Below are 21,527 nucleotides of genomic sequence, written 5' to 3' on the forward strand. Positions count from 1 at the left end.
TACTTCATTAAAACTATAAAACATGATTTTATATGATAATTTTGATGAATAATATACATATATTTTTTGAACTGCTTATAAAACACACAATTCTCAAGTTAATCTCTTGAAACCTGGACCATTATCATTAAGAAAATGATTCTAATTTATTATTATTAACTTGCATACATCTCATTTAAGCAGATACTTCATTAAAACTATAAAACATGATTTTATATGATAATTTTGACGAATATTACTTATTTATTTTTTGATCTGCTTATAAAACAAACAATTCTCAAGATAATCTCTTGAAACCTGAACCACTATATTAAGAAAATGATTAGAATTTATTATTACTAACTTGCATACATTTAATTTAAGCAGATTTTTCATAAACACTATATAACATGATTTTATATGATAATTTTGATGAATAATATACATTTATTTTTTGAACTGCTTATAAAACACACAATTCTCAAGTTAATCTCTTGAAACCTGGACCATTATATTCAGAAAATGATTCTAATTTATTATTATTAACTTGCATACATCTCATTTAAGCAGATACTTCATAAACACTATATAACATGATTTTATTTGATAATTTTGATGAATAATATACATTTAATTTTGAACTGCTTATAAAACACACAATTATCAAGTTAATCTCTTGAAACCTGGACCACTATATTAAGTAAATGATTCTAATTTATAATTATTAACTTGCATACATTTCATTTAAGCAGATTTTTCATAAACACTATAAAACATGATTTTATATGATAATTTTGACGAATATTAAATATTTTTTTTTTGATCGGCTTATAAAACAAACAATTCTCAAGATAATCTCTTGAAACCTGGACCACTATATTAAGAAAATGATTCTAATTTATTATTATTAACTTGCATACATTTCATTTAAGCAGATACTTTATAAACACTATAAAACATGATTTTATATGATAATTTTGACGAATAATATATATTTATTTTTTGAACTGCTTATAAAACACACAATTCTCAAGTTAATCTCTTGAAACCTTGACCACTATATTAAGAAAATGATTCTAATTTATTATTATTAACTTGCATACATCTCATTTAAGCAGATACTTCATTAAAACTATAAAACATGATTTTATATAATAATTTTGACGAATATTTAATATTTATTTTTTGATCTGCTTATAAAACACACAATTCTCAAGATAATCTCTTGAAACCTGGACCACTATATTAAGAAAATGATTCTAATTTATTATTATTAACTTGCATACATTTCATTTAAGCAGATACTTTATAAACACTATAAAACATGATTTTATATGATAATTTTGACGAATAATATATATTTATTTTTTGAACTGCTTATAAAACACATAATTCTCAAGTTAATCTCTTGAAACCTTGACCACTATATTAAGAAAATGATTCTAATTTATTATTATTAACTTGCATACATCTCATTTAAGCAGATACTTCATTAAAACTATAAAACATGATTTTATATAATAATTTTGACGAATATTTAATATATATTTTTTGATCTGCTTATAAAACAAACAATTCTCAAGATAATCTTTTGAAACCTGGACCACTATATTAAGAATATGATTCTAATTTATAATTATTAACTTGCATACATCTCATTTAAGCAGATACTTCATTAAAACTATAAAACATGATTTGATATGATAATTTTGACGAATATTACTTATTTATTTTTTGATCTGCTTATAAAACAAACAATTCTCAAGATAATCTCTTGAAACCTGGACCACTATATTAAGAAAATGATTAGAATTTATTATTACTAACATGCATACATTTCATTTAAGCAAATTTTTCATAAACACTATAAAACATGATTTTATATGATAATTTTGATGAATAATATACATTTATTTTTTGAACTGCTTATAAAACACACAATTATCAAGTTAATCTCTTGAAACCTGGACCACTATATTAAGAAAATGATTCTAATATATTATTATTAACTTGCATACATCTCATTTAAGCAGATACTTACATTAAAACTATAAAACATGATTTTATATGATAATTTTGACGAATATAAAATATTTTTTTTTTGATCTGCTTATAAAACAAACAATTCTCAAGATAATCTCTTGAAACCTGGACCACTATATTAAGAAAATGATTCTAATTTATTATTATTAACTTGCATACATCTCATTTAAGCAGATACTTCATAAACACTATAAAACATGATTTTATATGATAATTTTGATGAATAATATACATTTATTTTTTGAACTGCTTATAAAACAAACAATTATCAAGTTAATCTCATGAAACCTGGACCACTATATTAAGAAAATGATTCTTATTTATAATTATTAACTTGCATACATTTCATTTAAGCAGATTTTTCATAAACACTATAAAACATGATTTTATATGATAATTTTGATGAATAATATACATTTATTTTTTGAACTGCTTATAAAACACACAATTCTCAAGTTAATCTCTTGAAACCTGGACCATTATATTAAGAAAATGATTCTAATTTATTATTATTAACATGCATACATCTCATTTAAGCAGATACTTCATTAAAACTATAAAACATGATTTTATATGATAATTTTGATGAATAATATACATTTATTTTTTGAACTGCTTATAAAACAAACAATTATCAAGTTAATCTCTTGAAACCTGGACCACTATATTAAGAAAATGATTCTAATTTATAATTATTAACTTGCATACATTTCATTTAAGCAGATTTTTCATAAACACTATAAAACATGATTTTATATGATAATTTTGATGAATAATATACATTAATTTTTGAACTGCTTATAAAACACACAATTCTCAAGTTAAATTTCTTGAAACCTGGACCATTAAATTAGGAAAATGATTCTAATTTATTATTATTAACTTGCATACATCTCATTTAAGCAGATACTTCATTAAAACTATAAAACATGTTTTTATATGATAATTTTGATGAATAATATACATTTATTTTTTGAACTGCTTATAAAACACACAATTATCAAGTTAATCTCTTGAAACCTGGACCACTATATTAAGAAAATGATTAGAATTTATTATTACTAACTTGCATACATTTCATTTAAGCAGATTTTTCATAAACACTATAAAACATGATTTTATATGATAATTTTGATGAATAATATACATTTATTTTTTGAACTGCTTATAAAACACACAATTATCAAGTTAATCTCTTGAAACCTGGACCACTATATTAAGAAAATGATTAAAATTTATTATTACTAACTTGCATACATCTCATTTAAGCAGGAACTTCATTAAAACTATAAAACATGATTTTATATGATAATTTTGACGAATATTAAATATTTTTTTTTTGAACTGCTTATAAAACACACAATTCTCAAGTTAATCTCTTGAAACCTGGACCATTATATTGAGAAAATGATTCTAATTTATTATTATTAACTTGCATACATCTCATTTAAGCAGATACATCATTAAAACTATAAAACATGATTGTATATGATAATTTTGATGAATAATATACATTTATTTTTTGAACTGCTTATAAAACACATAATTCTCAAGTTAATCTCTTGAAACCTGGACCATTATATTAAGAAAATGATTCTTATTTATTATTATTAACTTGCATACATCTCATTTAAGCAGATACTTCATTAAAACTATAAAACATGTTTTTATATGATAATTTTGATGAATAATATACATTTATTTTTTGAACTGCTTATAAAACAAACAATTATCAAGTTAATCTCATGAAACCTGGACCACTATATTAAGAAAATGATTCTTATTTATAATTATTAACTTGCATACATTTCATTTAAGCAGATTTTTCATAAACACTATAAAACATGATTTTATATGATAATTTTGATGAATAATATACATTTATTTTTTGAACTGCTTATAAAACACACAATTCTCAAGTTAATCTCTTGAAACCTGGACCACTATATTAAGAAAATGATTAGAATTTATTATTACTAACTTGCATACATCTCATTTAAGCAGGAACTTCATTAAAACTATAAAACATGATTTTATATGATAATTTTGACGAATATTAAATATTTATTTTTTGAACTGCTTATAAAACACACAATTCCCAAGTTAATCTCTTGAAACCTGGACCATTATATTGAGAAAATGATTCTAATTTATTATTATTAACTTCCATACATCTCATTTAAGCAGATACATCATTAAAACTATAAAACATGATTTTATATGATAATTTTGATGAATAATATACATTTATTTTTTGAACTGCTTATAAAACACATAATTCTCAAGTTAATCTCTTGAAACCTGGACCATTATATTAAGAAAATGATTCTTATTTATTATTATTAACTTGCATACATCTCATTTAAGCAGATACTTCATTAAAACTATAAAACATGTTTTTATATGATAATTTTGATGAATAATATACATTTATTTTTTGAACTGCTTATAAAACACACAATTATCAAGTTAATCTCTTGAAACCTGGACCACTATATTAAGAAAATGATTAGAATTTATTATTACTAACTTGCATACATCTCATTTAAGCAGATTTTTCATAAACACTATAAAACATGATTTTATATGATAATTTTGATGAATAATATACATTTATTTTTTGAACTGCTTATAAAACACACAATTCTCAAGTTAATCTCTTGAAACCTGGACCATTATATTAAGAAAATGATTCTAATTTATTATTATTAACATGCATACATCTCATTTAAGCAGATACTTCATTAAAACTATAAAACATGATTTTATATGATAATTTTGATGAATAATATACATTTATTTTTTGAACTGCTTATAAAACACACAATTATCAAGTTAATCTCTTGAAACCTGGACCACTATATTAAGAAAATGATTCTAATATATTATTATTAACTTGCATACATCTCATTTAAGCAGATACTTCATTAAAACTATAAAACATGATTTTATATGATAATTTTGACGAATATAAAATATTTTTTTTTTTGATCTGCTTATAAAACAAACAATTCTCAAGATAATCTCTTGAAACCTGGACCACTATATTAAGAAAATGATTCTAATTTATTATTATTAACTTGCATACATCTCATTTAAGCAGATACTTCATTAAAACTATAAAACATGATTTTATATGATAATTTTGACGAATATTAAATATTTATTTTTTGAACTACTTATAAAACACACAATTCTCAAGTTAATCTCTTGAAACCTGGACCATTATATTAAGGTAATGATTCTTATTTATTATTATTAACTTGCATACATCTCATTTAAGCAGATACTTCATTAAAACTATAAAACATGTTTTTATATGATAATTTTGATGAATAATATACATTTATTTTTTGAACTGCTTATAAAACACACAATTATCAAGTTAATCTCTTGAAACCTGGACCACTATATTAAGAAAATGATTAGAATTTATTATTACTAACTTGCATACATCTCATTTAAGCAGGAACTTCATTAAAACAATAAAACATGATTTTATATGATAATATTGACGAATATTAAATATTTATTTTTTGAACTGCTTATAAAACACACAATTCTCAAGTTAATCTCTTGAAACCTGGACCATTATATTAAGAAAATGATTCTAATTTATTATTATTAACTTGCATACATCTCATTTAAGCAGATACTTCATTAAAACTATAAAACATGATTTTATATGATAATTTTGACGAATATTAAATATTTATTTTTTGATCTGCTTATAAAACAAACAATTCTCAAGATAATCTCTTGAATCCTGGACCACTATATTAAGAAAATGATTAGAATTTATTATTACTAACTTGCATACATTTCATTTAAGCAGATTTTTCATAAACACTATAAAACATGATTTTATATGATAATTTTGATGAATAATATACATTTATTTTTTGAACTGCTTATAAAACAAACAATTATCAAGTTAATCTCATGAAAACTGGACCACTATATTAAGAAAATGATTCTTATTTATAATTATTAACTTGCATACATTTCATTTAAGCAGATTTTTCATAAACACTATAAAACATGATTTTATATGATAATTTTGATGAATAATATACATTTATTTTTTGAACTGCTTATAAAACACACAATTCTCAAGTTAATCTCTTGAAACCTGGACCATTATATTAAGAAAATGATTCTAATTTATTATTATTAACATGCATACATCTCATTTAAGCAGATACTTCATTAAAACTATAAAACATGATTTTATATGATAATTTTGATGAATAATATACATTAATTTTTGAACTGCTTATAAAACACACAATTCTCAAGTTAATTTCTTGAAACCTGGACCATTAAATTAGGAAAATGATTCTAATTTATTATTATTAACTTGCATACATCTCATTTAAGCAGATACTTCATTAAAACTATAAAACATGTTTTTATATGATAATTTTGATGAATAATATACATTTATTTTTTGAACTGCTTATAAAACACACAATTATCAAGTTAATCTCTTGAAACCTGGACCACTATATTAAGAAAATGATTAGAATTTATTATTACTAACTTGCATACATTTCATTTAAGCAGATTTTTCATAAACACTATAAAACATGATTTTATATGATAATTTTGATGAATAATATACATTTATTTTTTGAACTGCTTATAAAACACACAATTATCAAGTTAATCTCTTGAAACCTGGACCACTATATTAAGAAAATGATTAGAATTTATTATTACTAACTTGCATACATCTCATTTAAGCAGGAACTTCATTAAAACTATAAAACATGATTTTATATGATAATTTTGACGAATATTAAATATTTATTTTTTGAACTGCTTATAAAACACACAATTCTCAAGTTAATCTCTTGAAACCTGGACCATTATATTGAGAAAATGATTCTAATTTATTATTATTAACTTGCATACATCTCATTTAAGCAGATACATCATAAACACTATAAAACATGATTTTATATGATAATTTTGATGAATAATATACATTTATTTTTTGAACTGCTTATAAAACAAATAATTCTCAAGATAATCTCTTGAACCTGGACCACTATATTAAGAAAATGATTCTAATTTATTATTATTAACTTGCTTACATCTCATTTAAGCAGATACTTCATTAAAACTATAAAACATGATTTTATATGATAATTTTGACGAATATAAAATATTTTTTTTTTTGATCTGCTTATAAAACAAACAATTCTCAAGATAATCTCTTGAAACCTGGACCACTATATTAAGAAAATAATTCTAATTTATTATTATTAACTTGCATACATCTCATTTAAGCAGATACTTCATTAAAACTATAAAACATGATTTTATATGATAATTTTGACGAATATTAAATATTTATTTTTTGAACTGCTTATAAAACACACAATTCTCAAGTTAATCTCTTGAAACCTGGACCATTATATTAAGAAAATGATTCTAATTTATTATTATTAACTTGCATACATTTCATTTAAGCAGATTTTTCATAAACACTATAAAACATGATTTTATATGATAATTTTGATGAATAATATACATTTATTTTTTGAACTGCTTATAAAACACACAATTCTCAAGTTAATCTCTTGAAACCTGGACCATTATATTAAGAAAATGATTCTAATTTATTATTATTAACATGCATACATCTCATTTAAGCAGATACTTCATTAAAACTATAAAACATGATTTTATATGATAATTTTGATGAATAATATACATTTATTTTTTGAACTGCTTATAAAACAAACAATTATCAAGTTAATCTCTTGAAACCTGGACCACTATATTAAGAAAATGATTCTAATTTATTATTATTAACTTGCATACATCTCATTTAAGCAGATACTTTATTAAAAGTATAAAACATGATTTTATATGATAATTTTGACGAATATTAAATATTTATTTTTTGATCTGCTTATAAAACAAACAATTCTCAAGATAATCTCTTGAAACCTGGACCACTATATTAAGAAAATGATTAGAATTTATTATTACTAACATGCATACATTTCATTTAAGCAAATTTTTCATAAACACTATAAAACATTATTTTATATGATAATTTTGATGAATAATATACATTTATTTTTTGAACTGCTTATAAAACACACAATTATCAAGTTAATCTCTTGAAACCTGGACCACTATATTAAGAAAACGATTCTAATATATTATTATTAACTTGCATACATCTCATTTAAGCAGATACTTCATTAAAACTATAAAACATGATTTTATATGATAATTTTGACGAATATAAAATATTTTTTTTTTGATCTGCTTATAAAACAAACAATTCTCAAGATAATCTCTTGAAACCTGGACCACTATATTAAGAAAATGATTCTAATTTATTATTATTAACTTGCTTACATCTCATTTAAGCAGATACTTTATTAAAACTATAAAACATGATTTTATATGATAATTTTGACGAATATAAAATATTTATTTTTTGAACTGCTTATAAAACACACAATTATCAAGTTAATCTCTTGAAACCTGGACCATTATATTAAGAAAATGATTCTAATTTATTATTATTAACATGCATACATCTCATTTAAGCAGATTTTTCATAAACACTATAAAACATGATTTTATATGATAATTTTGATGAATAATATACATTTATTTTTTGAACTGCTTATAAAACACACAATTATCAAGTTAATCTCTTGAAACCTGGACCACTATATTAAGAAAATGATTAGAATTTATTATTACTAACTTGCATACATCTCATTTAAGCAGGAACTTCATTAAAACTATAAAACATGATTTTATATGATAATATTGACGAATATTAAATATTTATTTTTTGAACTGCTTATAAAACACACAATTCTCAAGTTAATCTCTTGAAACCTGGACCATTATATTGAGAAAATGATTCTAATTTATTATTATTAACTTGCATACATCTCATTTAAGCAGATACTTCATTAAAACTATAAAACATGATTTTATATGATAATTTTGACGAATATTAAATATTTATTTTTTGAACTACTTATAAAACACACAATTCTCAAGTTAATCTCTTGAAACCTGGACCATTATATTAAGAAAATGATTCTTATTTATTATTATTAACTTGCATACATCTCATTTAAGCAGATACTTCATTAAAACTATAAAACATGTTTTTATATGATAATTTTGATGAATAATATACATTTATTTTTTGAACTGCTTATAAAACACACAATTATCAAGTTAATCTCTTGAAACCTGGACCACTATATTAAGAAAATGATTAGAATTTATTATTACTAACTTGCATACATCTCATTTAAGCAGGAACTTCATTAAAACAATAAAACATGATTTTATATGATAATATTGACGAATATTAAATATTTATTTTTTGAACTGCTTATAAAACACACAATTCTCAAGTTAATCTCTTGAAACCTGGACCATTATATTAAGAAAATGATTCTAATTTAATATTATTAACTTGCATACATCTCATTTAAGCAGATACTTCATTAAAACTATAAAACATCATTTTATATGATAATTTTGACGAATATTAAATATTTATTTTTTGATCTGCTTATAAAACAAACAATTCTCAAGATAATCTCTTGAATCCTGGACCACTATATTAAGAAAATGATTAGAATTTATTATTACTAACTTGCATACATTTCATTTAAGCAGATTTTTCATAAACACTATAAAACATGATTTTATATGATAATTTTGATGAATAATATACATTTATTTTTTGAACTGCTTATAAAACAAACAATTATCAAGTTAATCTCATGAAAACTGGACCACTATATTAAGAAAATGATTCTTATTTATAATTATTAACTTGCATACATTTCATTTAAGCAGATTTTTCATAAACACTATAAAACATGATTTTATATGATAATTTTGATGAATAATATACATTTATTTTTTGAACTGCTTATAAAACACACAATTCTCAAGTTAATCTCTTGAAACCTGGACCATTATATTAAGAAAATGATTCTAATTTATTATTATTAACATGCATACATCTCATTTAAGCAGATACTTCATTAAAACTATAAAACATGTTTTTATATGATAATTTTGATGAATAATATACATTTATTTTTTGAACTGCTTATAAAACACACAATTATCAAGTTAATCTCTTGAAACCTGGACCACTATATTAAGAAAATGATTAGAATTTATTATTACTAACTTGCATACATTTCATTTAAGCAGATTTTTCATAAACACTATAAAACATGATTTTATATGATAATTTTGATGAATAATATACATTTATTTTTTGAACTGCTTATAAAACACACAATTATCAAGTTAATCTCTTGAAACCTGGACCACTATATTAAGAAAATGATTAGAATTTATTATTACTAACTTGCATACATCTCATTTAAGCAGGAACTTCATTAAAACTATAAAACATGATTTTATATGATAATTTTGACGAATATTAAATATTTATTTTTTGAACTGCTTATAAAACACACAATTCTCAAGTTAATCTCTTGAAACCTGGACCATTATATTGAGAAAATGATTCTAATTTATTATTATTAACTTGCATACATCTCATTTAAGCAGATACATCATAAACACTATAAAACATGATTTTATATGATAATTTTGATGAATAATATACATTTATTTTTTGAACTGCTTATAAAACAAATAATTCTCAAGATAATCTCTTGAACCTGGACCACTATATTAAGAAAATGATTCTAATTTATTATTATTAACTTGCTTACATCTCATTTAAGCAGATACTTCATTAAAACTATAAAACATGATTTTATATGATAATTTTGACGAATATAAAATATTTTTTTTTTGATCTGCTTATAAAACAAACAATTCTCAAGATAATCTCTTGAAACCTGGACCACTATATTAAGAAAATGATTCTAATTTATTATTATTAACTTGCTTACATCTCATTTAAGCAGATACTTCATTAAAACTATAAAACATGATTTTATATGATAATTTTGACGAATATAAAATATTTTTTTTTTGATCTGCTTATAAAACAAACAATTCTCAAGATAATCTCTTGAAACCTGGACCACTATATTAAGAAAATAATTCTAATTTATTATTATTAACTTGCATACATCTCATTTAAGCAGATACTTCATTAAAACTATAAAACATGATTTTATATGATAATTTTGACGAATATTAATATTTTTTTTTTGAACTGCTTATAAAACACACAATTCTCAAGTTAATCTCTTGAAACCTGGACCATTATATTAAGAAAATGATTCTAATTTATTATTATTAACTTGCATACATTTCATTTAAGCAGATTTTTCATAAACACTATAAAACATGATTTTATATGATAATTTTGATGAATAATATACATTTATTTTTTGAACTGCTTATAAAACAAATAATTCTCAAGATAATCTCTTGAACCTGGACCACTATATTAAGAAAATGATTCTAATTTATTATTATTAACTTGCTTACATCTCATTTAAGCAGATACTTCATTAAAACTATAAAACATGATTTTATATGATAATTTTGACGAATATAAAATATTTTTTTTTTGATCTGCTTATAAAACAAACAATTCTCAAGATAATCTCTTGAAACCTGGACCACTATATTAAGAAAATGATTCTAATTTATTATTATTAACTTGCTTACATCTCATTTAAGCAGATACTTCATTAAAACTATAAAACATGATTTTATATGATAATTTTGACGAATATAAAATATTTTTTTTTTTGATCTGCTTATAAAACAAACAATTCTCAAGATAATCTCTTGAAACCTGGACCACTATATTAAGAAAATAATTCTAATTTATTATTATTAACTTGCATACATCTCATTTAAGCAGATACTTCATTAAAACTATAAAACATGATTTTATATGATAATTTTGACGAATATTAATATTTTTTTTTTGAACTGCTTATAAAACACACAATTCTCAAGTTAATCTCTTGAAACCTGGACCATTATATTAAGAAAATGATTCTAATTTATTATTATTAACTTGCATACATTTCATTTAAGCAGATTTTTCATAAACACTATAAAACATGATTTTATATGATAATTTTGATGAATAATATACATTTATTTTTTGAACTGCTTATAAAACACACAATTCTCAAGTTAATCTCTTGAAACCTGGACCATTATATTAAGAAAATGATTCTAATTTATTATTATTAACATGCATACATCTCATTTAAGCAGATACTTCATTAAAACTATAAAACATGATTTTATATGATAATTTTGATGAATAATATACATTTATTTTTTGAACTGCTTATAAAACAAACAATTATCAAGTTAATCTCTTGAAACCTGGACCACTATATTAAGAAAATGATTCTAATTTATTATTATTAACTTGCATACATCTCATTTAAGCAGATACTTTATTAAAACTATAAAACATGATTTTATATGATAATTTTGACGAATATTAAATATTTATTTTTTTGATCTGCTTATAAAACAAACAATTCTCAAGATAATCTCTTGAAACCTGGACCACTATATTAAGAAAATGATTAGAATTTATTATTACTAACATGCATACATTTTATTTAAGCAAATTTTTCATAAACACTATAAAACATTATTTTATATGATAATTTTGATGAATAATATACATTTATTTTTTGAACTGCTTATAAAACAAACAATTCTCAAGATAATCTCTTGAAACCTGGACCACTATATTAAGAAAATAATTCTAATTTATTATTATTAACTTGCATACATCTCATTTAAGCAGATACTTCATTAAAACTATAAAACATGATTTTATATGATAATTTTGACGAATATTAATATTTTTTTTTTGAACTGCTTATAAAACACACAATTCTCAAGTTAATCTCTTGAAACCTGGACCATTATATTAAGAAAATGATTCTAATTTATTATTATTAACTTGCATACATTTCATTTAAGCAGATTTTTCATAAACACTATAAAACATGATTTTATATGATAATTTTGATGAATAATATACATTTATTTTTTGAACTGCTTATAAAACACAATATTCTCAAGTTAATCTCTTGAAACCTGGACCATTATATTAAGAAAATGATTCTAATTTATTATTATTAACATGCATACATCTCATTTAAGCAGATACTTCATTAAAACTATAAAACATGATTTTATATGATAATTTTGATGAATAATATACATTTATTTTTTGAACTGCTTATAAAACAAACAATTATCAAGTTAATCTCTTGAAACCTGGACCACTATATTAAGAAAATGATTCTAATTTATTATTATTAACTTGCATACATCTCATTTAAGCAGATACTTTATTAAAACTATAAAACATGATTTTATATGATAATTTTGACGAATATTAAATATTTATTTTTTGAACTACTTATAAAACACACAATTCTCAAGTTAATCTCTTGAAACCTGGACCATTATATTAAAAAAATGATTCTAATTTATTATTATTAACTTGCATACATCTCATTTAAGCAGATACTTCATTAAAACTATAAAACATGTTTTTATATGATAATTTTGATGAATAATATACATTTATTTTTTGAACTGCTTATAAAACACACAATTATCAAGTTAATCTCTTGAAACCTGGACCACTATATTAAGAAAATGATTAGAATTTATTATTACTAACTTGCATACATCTCATTTAAGCAGGAACTTCATTAAAACAATAAAACATGATTTTATATGATAATATTGACGAATATTAAATATTTATTTTTTGAACTGCTTATAAAACACACAATTCTCAAGTTAATCTCTTGAAACCTGGACCATTATATTAAGAAAATGATTCTAATTTATTATTATTAACTTGCATACATCTCATTTAAGCAGATACTTCATTAAAACTATAAAACATGTTTTTATATGATAATTTTGATGAATAATATACATTTATTTTTTGAACTGCTTATAAAACACACAATTATCAAGTTAATCTCTTGAAACCTGGACCACTATATTAAGAAAATGATTAGAATTTATTATTACTAACTTGAATACATTTCATTTAAGCAGATTTTTCATAAACACTATAAAACATGATTTTATATGATAATTTTGATGAATAATATACATTTATTTTTTGAACTGCTTATAAAACACACAATTATCAAGTTAATCTCTTGAAACCTGGACCACTATATTAAGAAAATGATTAGAATTTATTATTACTAACTTGCATACATCTCATTTAAGCAGATACATCATTAAAACTATAAAACATGATTTTATATGATAATTTTGACGAATATTAAATATTTATTTTTTGAACTGCTTATAAAACACACAATTCTCAAGTTAATCTCTTGAAACCTGGACCATTATATTAAGAAAATAATTCTAATTTATTATTATTAACTTGCATACATCTCATTTAAGCAGATACTTCATTAAAACTATAAAACATGTTTTTATATGATAATTTTGAGGAATAATATACATTTATTTTTTGAACTGCTTATAAAACACACAATTATCAAGTTAATCTCTTGAAACCTGGACCACTATATTAAGAAAATGATTAGAATTTAAATTCAATACCCATTACACGCACGTTGCACAAAACCATTATTATTAGCAGTATCGTCAAGTACATTTTCAACGTAGGATATTGATATTTAGCATAGAGGTAGAAATGTGAATTCATGTCTCAGCGTGTATTGAAGGATCTGCTGTACTGCCATCTAAAAAAAAAATAGTAAGTTAAATACGTATAATGGTTGGAGGATAAAATGTCGCTACTAGACACCGTAAAGAGGACAACAATTTTTATATAACAACTAGTACATGGACAACACTGAATAATTTTGAAATTGAAACAATCAAAACATAAACTAACAGACAAACTTCATTTTTATTAAAAAATTCTTGAAAACAATTTACAGTTGAAACGCAAATACAAATACGAATGTAAAACTGCAAAATGATATGAAATATAGACATAATATAATATAACAGACGATAAGAAATAATAATTATGATAAGCCATAAAAGATAGTACCTACAAATATACCAGAATGTTTTCTAGAATATAAATGTACATATTATAAGTGTGACTAGAGAATACATTTGTACAACTGAAAATTTGCTCCTATTCAATATGAAAAAACGTGGGTATCGCTCCGCTGTATAGTAGAGATGGAAAGTAGGTCACTGGTCACTATAATGGATGTGTTAAATTTGAATGCAACGACGGGTAGTATTGTATACGAAAAACGATTCTGAACGGAGATGATTTGTCAGTCAATGATAATTAGTTGGATATATTATATTATTACCTATATTTAAATTGTAATATATCGTTATTTTACGCGATTTCGTAAAAAATTATATTTCATACGCACATAAAATGTTTTCTATATTGACAATGGATTTATTTTTTTACGGTTACTTGAAGGAAAACTTATGGATAACCTAGTATTGGATTTTTTAACCTTAAGTATAAATCACAAAGATTTTATGAATTTTCAACTTCAAAATTCTTTGCAAATTTTCGTGATTTTGATATATTTTTTAAACATTTGAACTTTAAATGCTTATAAACAAAAATTGTGACTAACGATTTTTGATTTATTTTTTACTACGATAAGTTTCAATTATCTATAAGTAGCTTAAAAAATGTCAAAATATATTGAAAATTTAATCGCAAATAGATAACGCTAATATAAACGTTTGTTGAAAATTTCATGTATTTACAATGATTCGTTTTTGACTTACAGCAAAATCAAAAAATCGATTTTGTCTTTTCAAAGAGGGGCTGAAGTCAAAAACGAAGCATTATTACTACTCCAAAAAGTGATGACGGACACAAAAATAATACAAACATCATTGTAAAATCAATACATTCATCACTCCGTTCAGAATCTAAAAATAATTATTTGTATTATTCGTCAAAATTAACTTATAAAATCATATTTTATAGTTTTTATGAAGTAAAAATATCAGATTAAATGAAACATGTGCAAGTTAAAAATGATAAATTAGAATCATTTTCTTAATCAAGACACTTACTTGTGTTAACTTCAGGCATAAAATATGAACAATTCGTTTATAATATCAAAAATCTTTATTAAATGAACAACAACTACACGCAAAAGCTAAGTAAAAACAACGATCGGTTACTCTAAAACGACCGTCCGGTGAACGGCACACAACCAACTAGTTTTTCTCTGAGGCGATCGGGCATCGGCCGACGGATGTCGTCCCCACTACCGCCCTCTGTCGGTGCATACATTTAATAATTTTGAGTGTTTTATAAGCAGTTTAAAATAGGAATTTGTCAAAATTATCATATAAAAACATGTATTATAGTGTATTCAAAATACCAGGTTAAATGAAACACCTGAAAGATAATAATGGTAAATTTCTTAAACCATTGTTAAAGCTTCTAAACTTTAACTTAATATTTGAGTGTTTTATAAATGTTTTATAATGATCATTTAAATATAGTAAAAATAAAATATATTTATAGCATAGGTAAATTTTAAGAATAAACAATACAAGCTAAAGGTGTTTACTATTATTTTATTCAGATATTTAACAAATCTCAATTGTTTCACAGCTATTAATTTAGAATCAATTATATTCAATAACCATTGCACGCACATTGCATAAATCCAATATTATTATCAGTATCTTCTAGTCCATTTTCAACATAGCATGTTGATTCTTTCCTTGGTGGTAGAAATGTGAATTCGTGTCTCAGCGTGCCTTGATTGATCTGATATACTGCCATCTGAAAAAATGTAGTAAGTTAATAATGTATAACGGTTGGAGAATAACTTGAGAATACAGTGTTTTACAGGCAGTTCAAAGTATGAATTTGTAATATTAGTCAATATTATCATATTAAAAACATGTTTTATAGTGTTTATGAAGTATCAGCTTAAATGACAAATATGGATGTTGGTAATGGTAAATAAGAATCATTTACTTAATATAACTGTCTAGGTTTCATGACACTAACTTGATAATTGAGATTTTTATGAGCAGCTAAAAATATGAAATTGTAATATGAGTCAAAATTATGATATATAAGCACGTTTTATAGTGTTTATTATTAAGTATGAGCCTAAATGAAATATATGGAAGTTAATAATGGTAAATAAGAACCATTTACTTAATATAATGGTTAGGGTTTTGTGACACTAACTTTTTGTAACAATACTATTAATTGAATATCAATTACATCCAATACCCATTACACGCACGTTGCACAAAACCATTAATATTAGCAGTACCTTCTATTCCATTTTCAACGGAAAATGTTGTAACTTTCCCTAGTGATAGAAATGCTAATTCATGTCTCAGCATGCCTCCAGTGATCTGCAGTACTGCCATCTAAAACACAAATAGTCAGTTAAATATGTATAATGGTTAAAGAAATAATTATAATTAGGGCTGGGATTTTAATGCCCTAAAAAATCTCAAAAAATGACTTAAAAAACTCAAAAAATGCACTAAAAAAATGCATTTAAATTATATTTATTATAGGTTAAAAATTAGAAAAAAATTTAAATTATACTACAGTAATGTATTTTTTTTTGTTTATTGTACGTTGTTGCTTCTTTAGTTTTTTTATGCTTCTGTTTTCTTAATCATTCATTCTAAAATAATAATTTAAAAAAAAATTTTAACATTTTAATTTGTTTTTGCTAGTTGTTATTAATACTAACCTGAACAAAATCGCTATTGCACTGAATAATGATATGCTGTCTTATATTTTCAAATAAAAATGATCGTCGTTGGTCGGACAATATACTTTTGTAAGTAGAAAAACTTCTTTCGACTTCGACTGATGATACTGGAGCATATTTAAAGTGTGAAATATCGTCCGTCGTTATATCTTCCGGTATGTTGTTTTCATCTGGTTTTTCACCATTTATAATTTTTGAAATATTTTGTAGTATTTTCAACCCTTTATTTTTATTCAAAACATTTTCCATTTTTTTATTTATTGCAGTACCAATTTCATTTGGTGCTTCATTTATTAAAACTCTTATATCTTCTAATACTCTTAAAGATTCTGATAAAGTCTGTCCACGAGTTTCTAATTTAGTAATCGATTCAGGCAATGTACCGAAATGCGCTTTTATATAAATTAAATTCCTGTGTAAGCTAGAACTTTTAATTACTGTTTGCACTTTTTTAATAGAAATAGCGTCTTCACTGTCAAGTGCATTGACAACTTCTTTGATAGATTCAAAATGTTCGCAGTAATAAATTGAAGCGTTTAACCACGTTCCCCAACGAGTTATAACTGGTTGCGGCGGTAAAGGTATACCTTTTGCTATTTCTCTAAATTTCTCTACGCGGGAAGGTGCTTTCAAAAATATTTTTTTCCCATTTGAAACTAATTTATCTACTTTCGAAAAATTCCCTCTTATTTCTTCAGCGACTCGATGCAGGGCATGTGCAATACAAGTCACATGTATCATTTTTGAATAAAATGACTGGATTGACTTTCCAGCTTTCACCATGTAAGGTGCTGCATCACTTACAAATAGTAATACGTTGTCATATTGAATACCTCCAGGCCACAATAAAGATAGAGAATTATTGAACATTTTAGCAACAGTAGAATGGTTCGCTTTTTCCAATACCTCACAGTTTAAAAGAAATGTTTTTCCAGGACAACCGACTTCTAACGTACCTACGATGAAGTTTGCAACAAAACGTCCTTCTGCGTCGGTTGTTTCGTCCAAAGAAACCCAAATTTTTTTATCTGCTGCATATTGAATTATTTTATTCATGGTATTATTGTAACATTTACTTACATAATTTTTTCTAATTGACGATCTATCAGGAATTGATTTATTGGTATACTTCTCTAAAAAACCTTTTAATATTGGATTTTCAAGTTTATTAAGTGGTATATTGGCCGAAAGAAAGGCATTAGTCAAATCATAAGAAAACGGAGATAGCTGATTTTCATTTATAAATTGCATTGTGGATACCTGTTGGTCCGATTTAAGTTCTCGGCGACGTAATCCTTGAACGTGTTTATCTCGGGAAATGTGTTGTACAACGGTAAATTTTTTTTCAGAAGCCACTTTTATTTCACATATTTTGCAAAATAATATTTCACCGTCTGTAGAAAAAAATTCTTTACCGAATTCATTTACATATTTCGTTAATCGATTTGATTTCGACGTTTTTACTTTCGGCATATTGAACTTATGAATCACACGAAAAAACACGACACGACGAAACACAACGAATGCTATCGAGACTACGACGGCGGACGTACTAATTGGTTACTAATTCAGTAATAGTTATCTAAGCCTAGCTATGATAAAATTGTTATCGACGATAACTTGTACCTATGTATGTATGTATGGTGTAATAAAAATAATAATTCATAATAGGTATAATATAACGGTGATAATTTTCGGGGAAAACCCTAGCGTACCGTCAGCAGTTTGCCGAAAGTTTTTTGTGAATCGCAACAATTTTCGTTCATTTTATGAAGAAATTATGAAAAATGCTCTAAAAACCAAGAAAATGCACTAAAAACATAAAAAATGTCCTAAAAATGCATTTAAGAGTTAATTTTGTCAAAAAATGCAAAAAATGCAAAATAAAAAATTCTTTAAAATAATCAGTATCACCCAAAACACATTTTATACTTACGGACCAATGTTTCAAAACACCAGAAAAAAAGATGCCTTTGCATCAAAATCCCAGCCCTAATTATAATGCTTAGCAATAAAAGAGATAATACAAATCTACCAGAATGTTTTGTTGAGTTTTAATGTAAAACGAAATATAAGTAAAGAATACAATTGTACATTAACATAAAATTGCTGCTTTTCAATATTAAAATAATAAGAGTTTGTAATACTTGTATACTTGTATACAATAAGAATCATTGTCATCATTTAGTAGTCAAGGTTTCTAGACACTAACATGAGAATTGAGTGTTTTATAAGCAGTTAAAAATATGACTTTGTAATATTTGTTAAAATTACCATGTAAAATCATGTTTTATTGTGTTTATGAAGTATCAGCTTAAATGTAATATTTGAATGTCAGTAATTGAAAATTAGAATCATTTGCTTATAATCTAATGGTCAGAGTTTCATGACACTGACTTTTTATTACACTACAATTAATTTAATATCAATTAAATTCAATACCCATTACACGCACGTTGCACAAAACCCTTATTATTAGCAGTATCGTCTAGTACATTTTCAACGTAGGATGTTGATATTTTGCATAGTGGTAGAAATGTGAATTCATGTCTCAGCATGTATTGAGTGATCTGCTGTACTGCCATCTAAAAATAAAAAATATTCAGTTAAATATGTATAGTGGTTGGAGAATAACTTGAGAATACAGTGTTTTACAAGCAGTTCAAAGTATGACTTTGTAATATTTGTTTAAATTTTCATATCAAAATTATGATATTAAATCATTTTTTATTGTCTGTATGAAGTATCATCTTAAATGTAATAATTGAATGTCAATAATGGAAAATTAGAATCATTTGCTTATAATCTAATGGTCAGGGTTTCATGACACTGACTTTTTGTTACACTACTATTAATTTAATATCAATTAAATTCAATACCCATTACACGCACGTTGCACAAAACCATTATTATTAGCAGTATCGTCAAGTACATTTTCAACGTAGGATATTGATATTTAGCATAGAGGTAGAAATGTGAATTCATGTCTCAGCGTGTATTGAATGATCTGCTGTACTGCCATCTAAAAAAAAAATAGTAAGTTAAATATGTATAATGGTTGGAGGATAAAATGTCGCTACTAGACACCGTAAAGAGGACAACAATTTTTATATAACAACTAGTACATGGACAACACTGAATAATTTTGAAATTGAAACAATCAAAACATAAACTAACAGACAAACTTCATTTTTATTAAAAAATTCTTGAAAACAATTTACAGTTGAAACGCAAATACAAATACGAATGTAAAACTGCAAAATGATATGAAATATAGACATAATATAATATAACAGACGATAAGAAATAATAATTATGATAAGCCATAAAAGATAGTACCTACAAATATACCAGAATGTTTTCTAGAATATAAATGTACATATTATAAGTGTGACTAGAGAATACATTTGTACAACTGAAAATTTGCTCCTATTCAATATGAAAAAACGTGGGTATCGCTCCGCTGTATAGTAGAGATGGAAAGTAGGTCACTGGTCACTATAATGGATGTGTTAAATTTGAATGCAACGACGGGTAGTATTGTATACGAAAAACGATTCTGAACGGAGATGATTTGTCAGTCAATGATAATTAGTTGGATATATTATATTATTACCTATATTTAAATTGTAATATATCGTTATTTTACGCGATTTCGTAAAAAATTATATTTCATACGCACATAAAATGTTTTCTATATTGACAATGGATTTATTTTTTTACGGTTACTTGAAGGAAAACTTATGGATAACCTAGTAT

General features: G+C 23.9%; 1 protein-coding gene across 1 annotated transcript; it reads right to left on the minus strand.

Annotated features, from left to right (window-relative positions):
* Nucleotides 1-17,510: 17,510 nt before the first annotated feature.
* Nucleotides 17,511-19,762, minus strand: LOC132931355 (uncharacterized). Its single transcript, XM_060997399.1, has 2 exons — nt 17,748-19,762; nt 17,511-17,678 (listed from the first exon to the last, which is right to left on the minus strand). The coding sequence occupies exons 1-2, from the start codon at nt 19,239-19,241 to the stop codon at nt 17,670-17,672; spliced, it is 1,503 nt and encodes a 500-aa protein (XP_060853382.1). The 5' UTR covers nt 19,242-19,762; the 3' UTR covers nt 17,511-17,669.
* Nucleotides 19,763-21,527: the final 1,765 nt, after the last annotated feature.

This window comes from Rhopalosiphum padi, unplaced genomic scaffold (genome assembly GCF_020882245.1).
Source record: "Rhopalosiphum padi isolate XX-2018 unplaced genomic scaffold, ASM2088224v1 scaffold1, whole genome shotgun sequence".
In the NCBI taxonomy this organism is placed as follows: domain Eukaryota; kingdom Metazoa; phylum Arthropoda; class Insecta; order Hemiptera; family Aphididae; genus Rhopalosiphum; species Rhopalosiphum padi.

Coding starts and splice junctions, on each gene's coding strand:
- LOC132931355 (XM_060997399.1), bottom strand. CDS start 19,241: ATGCCGAAAGTAAAAACGTCGAAATCAAATCGATTAACGAAATATGTA.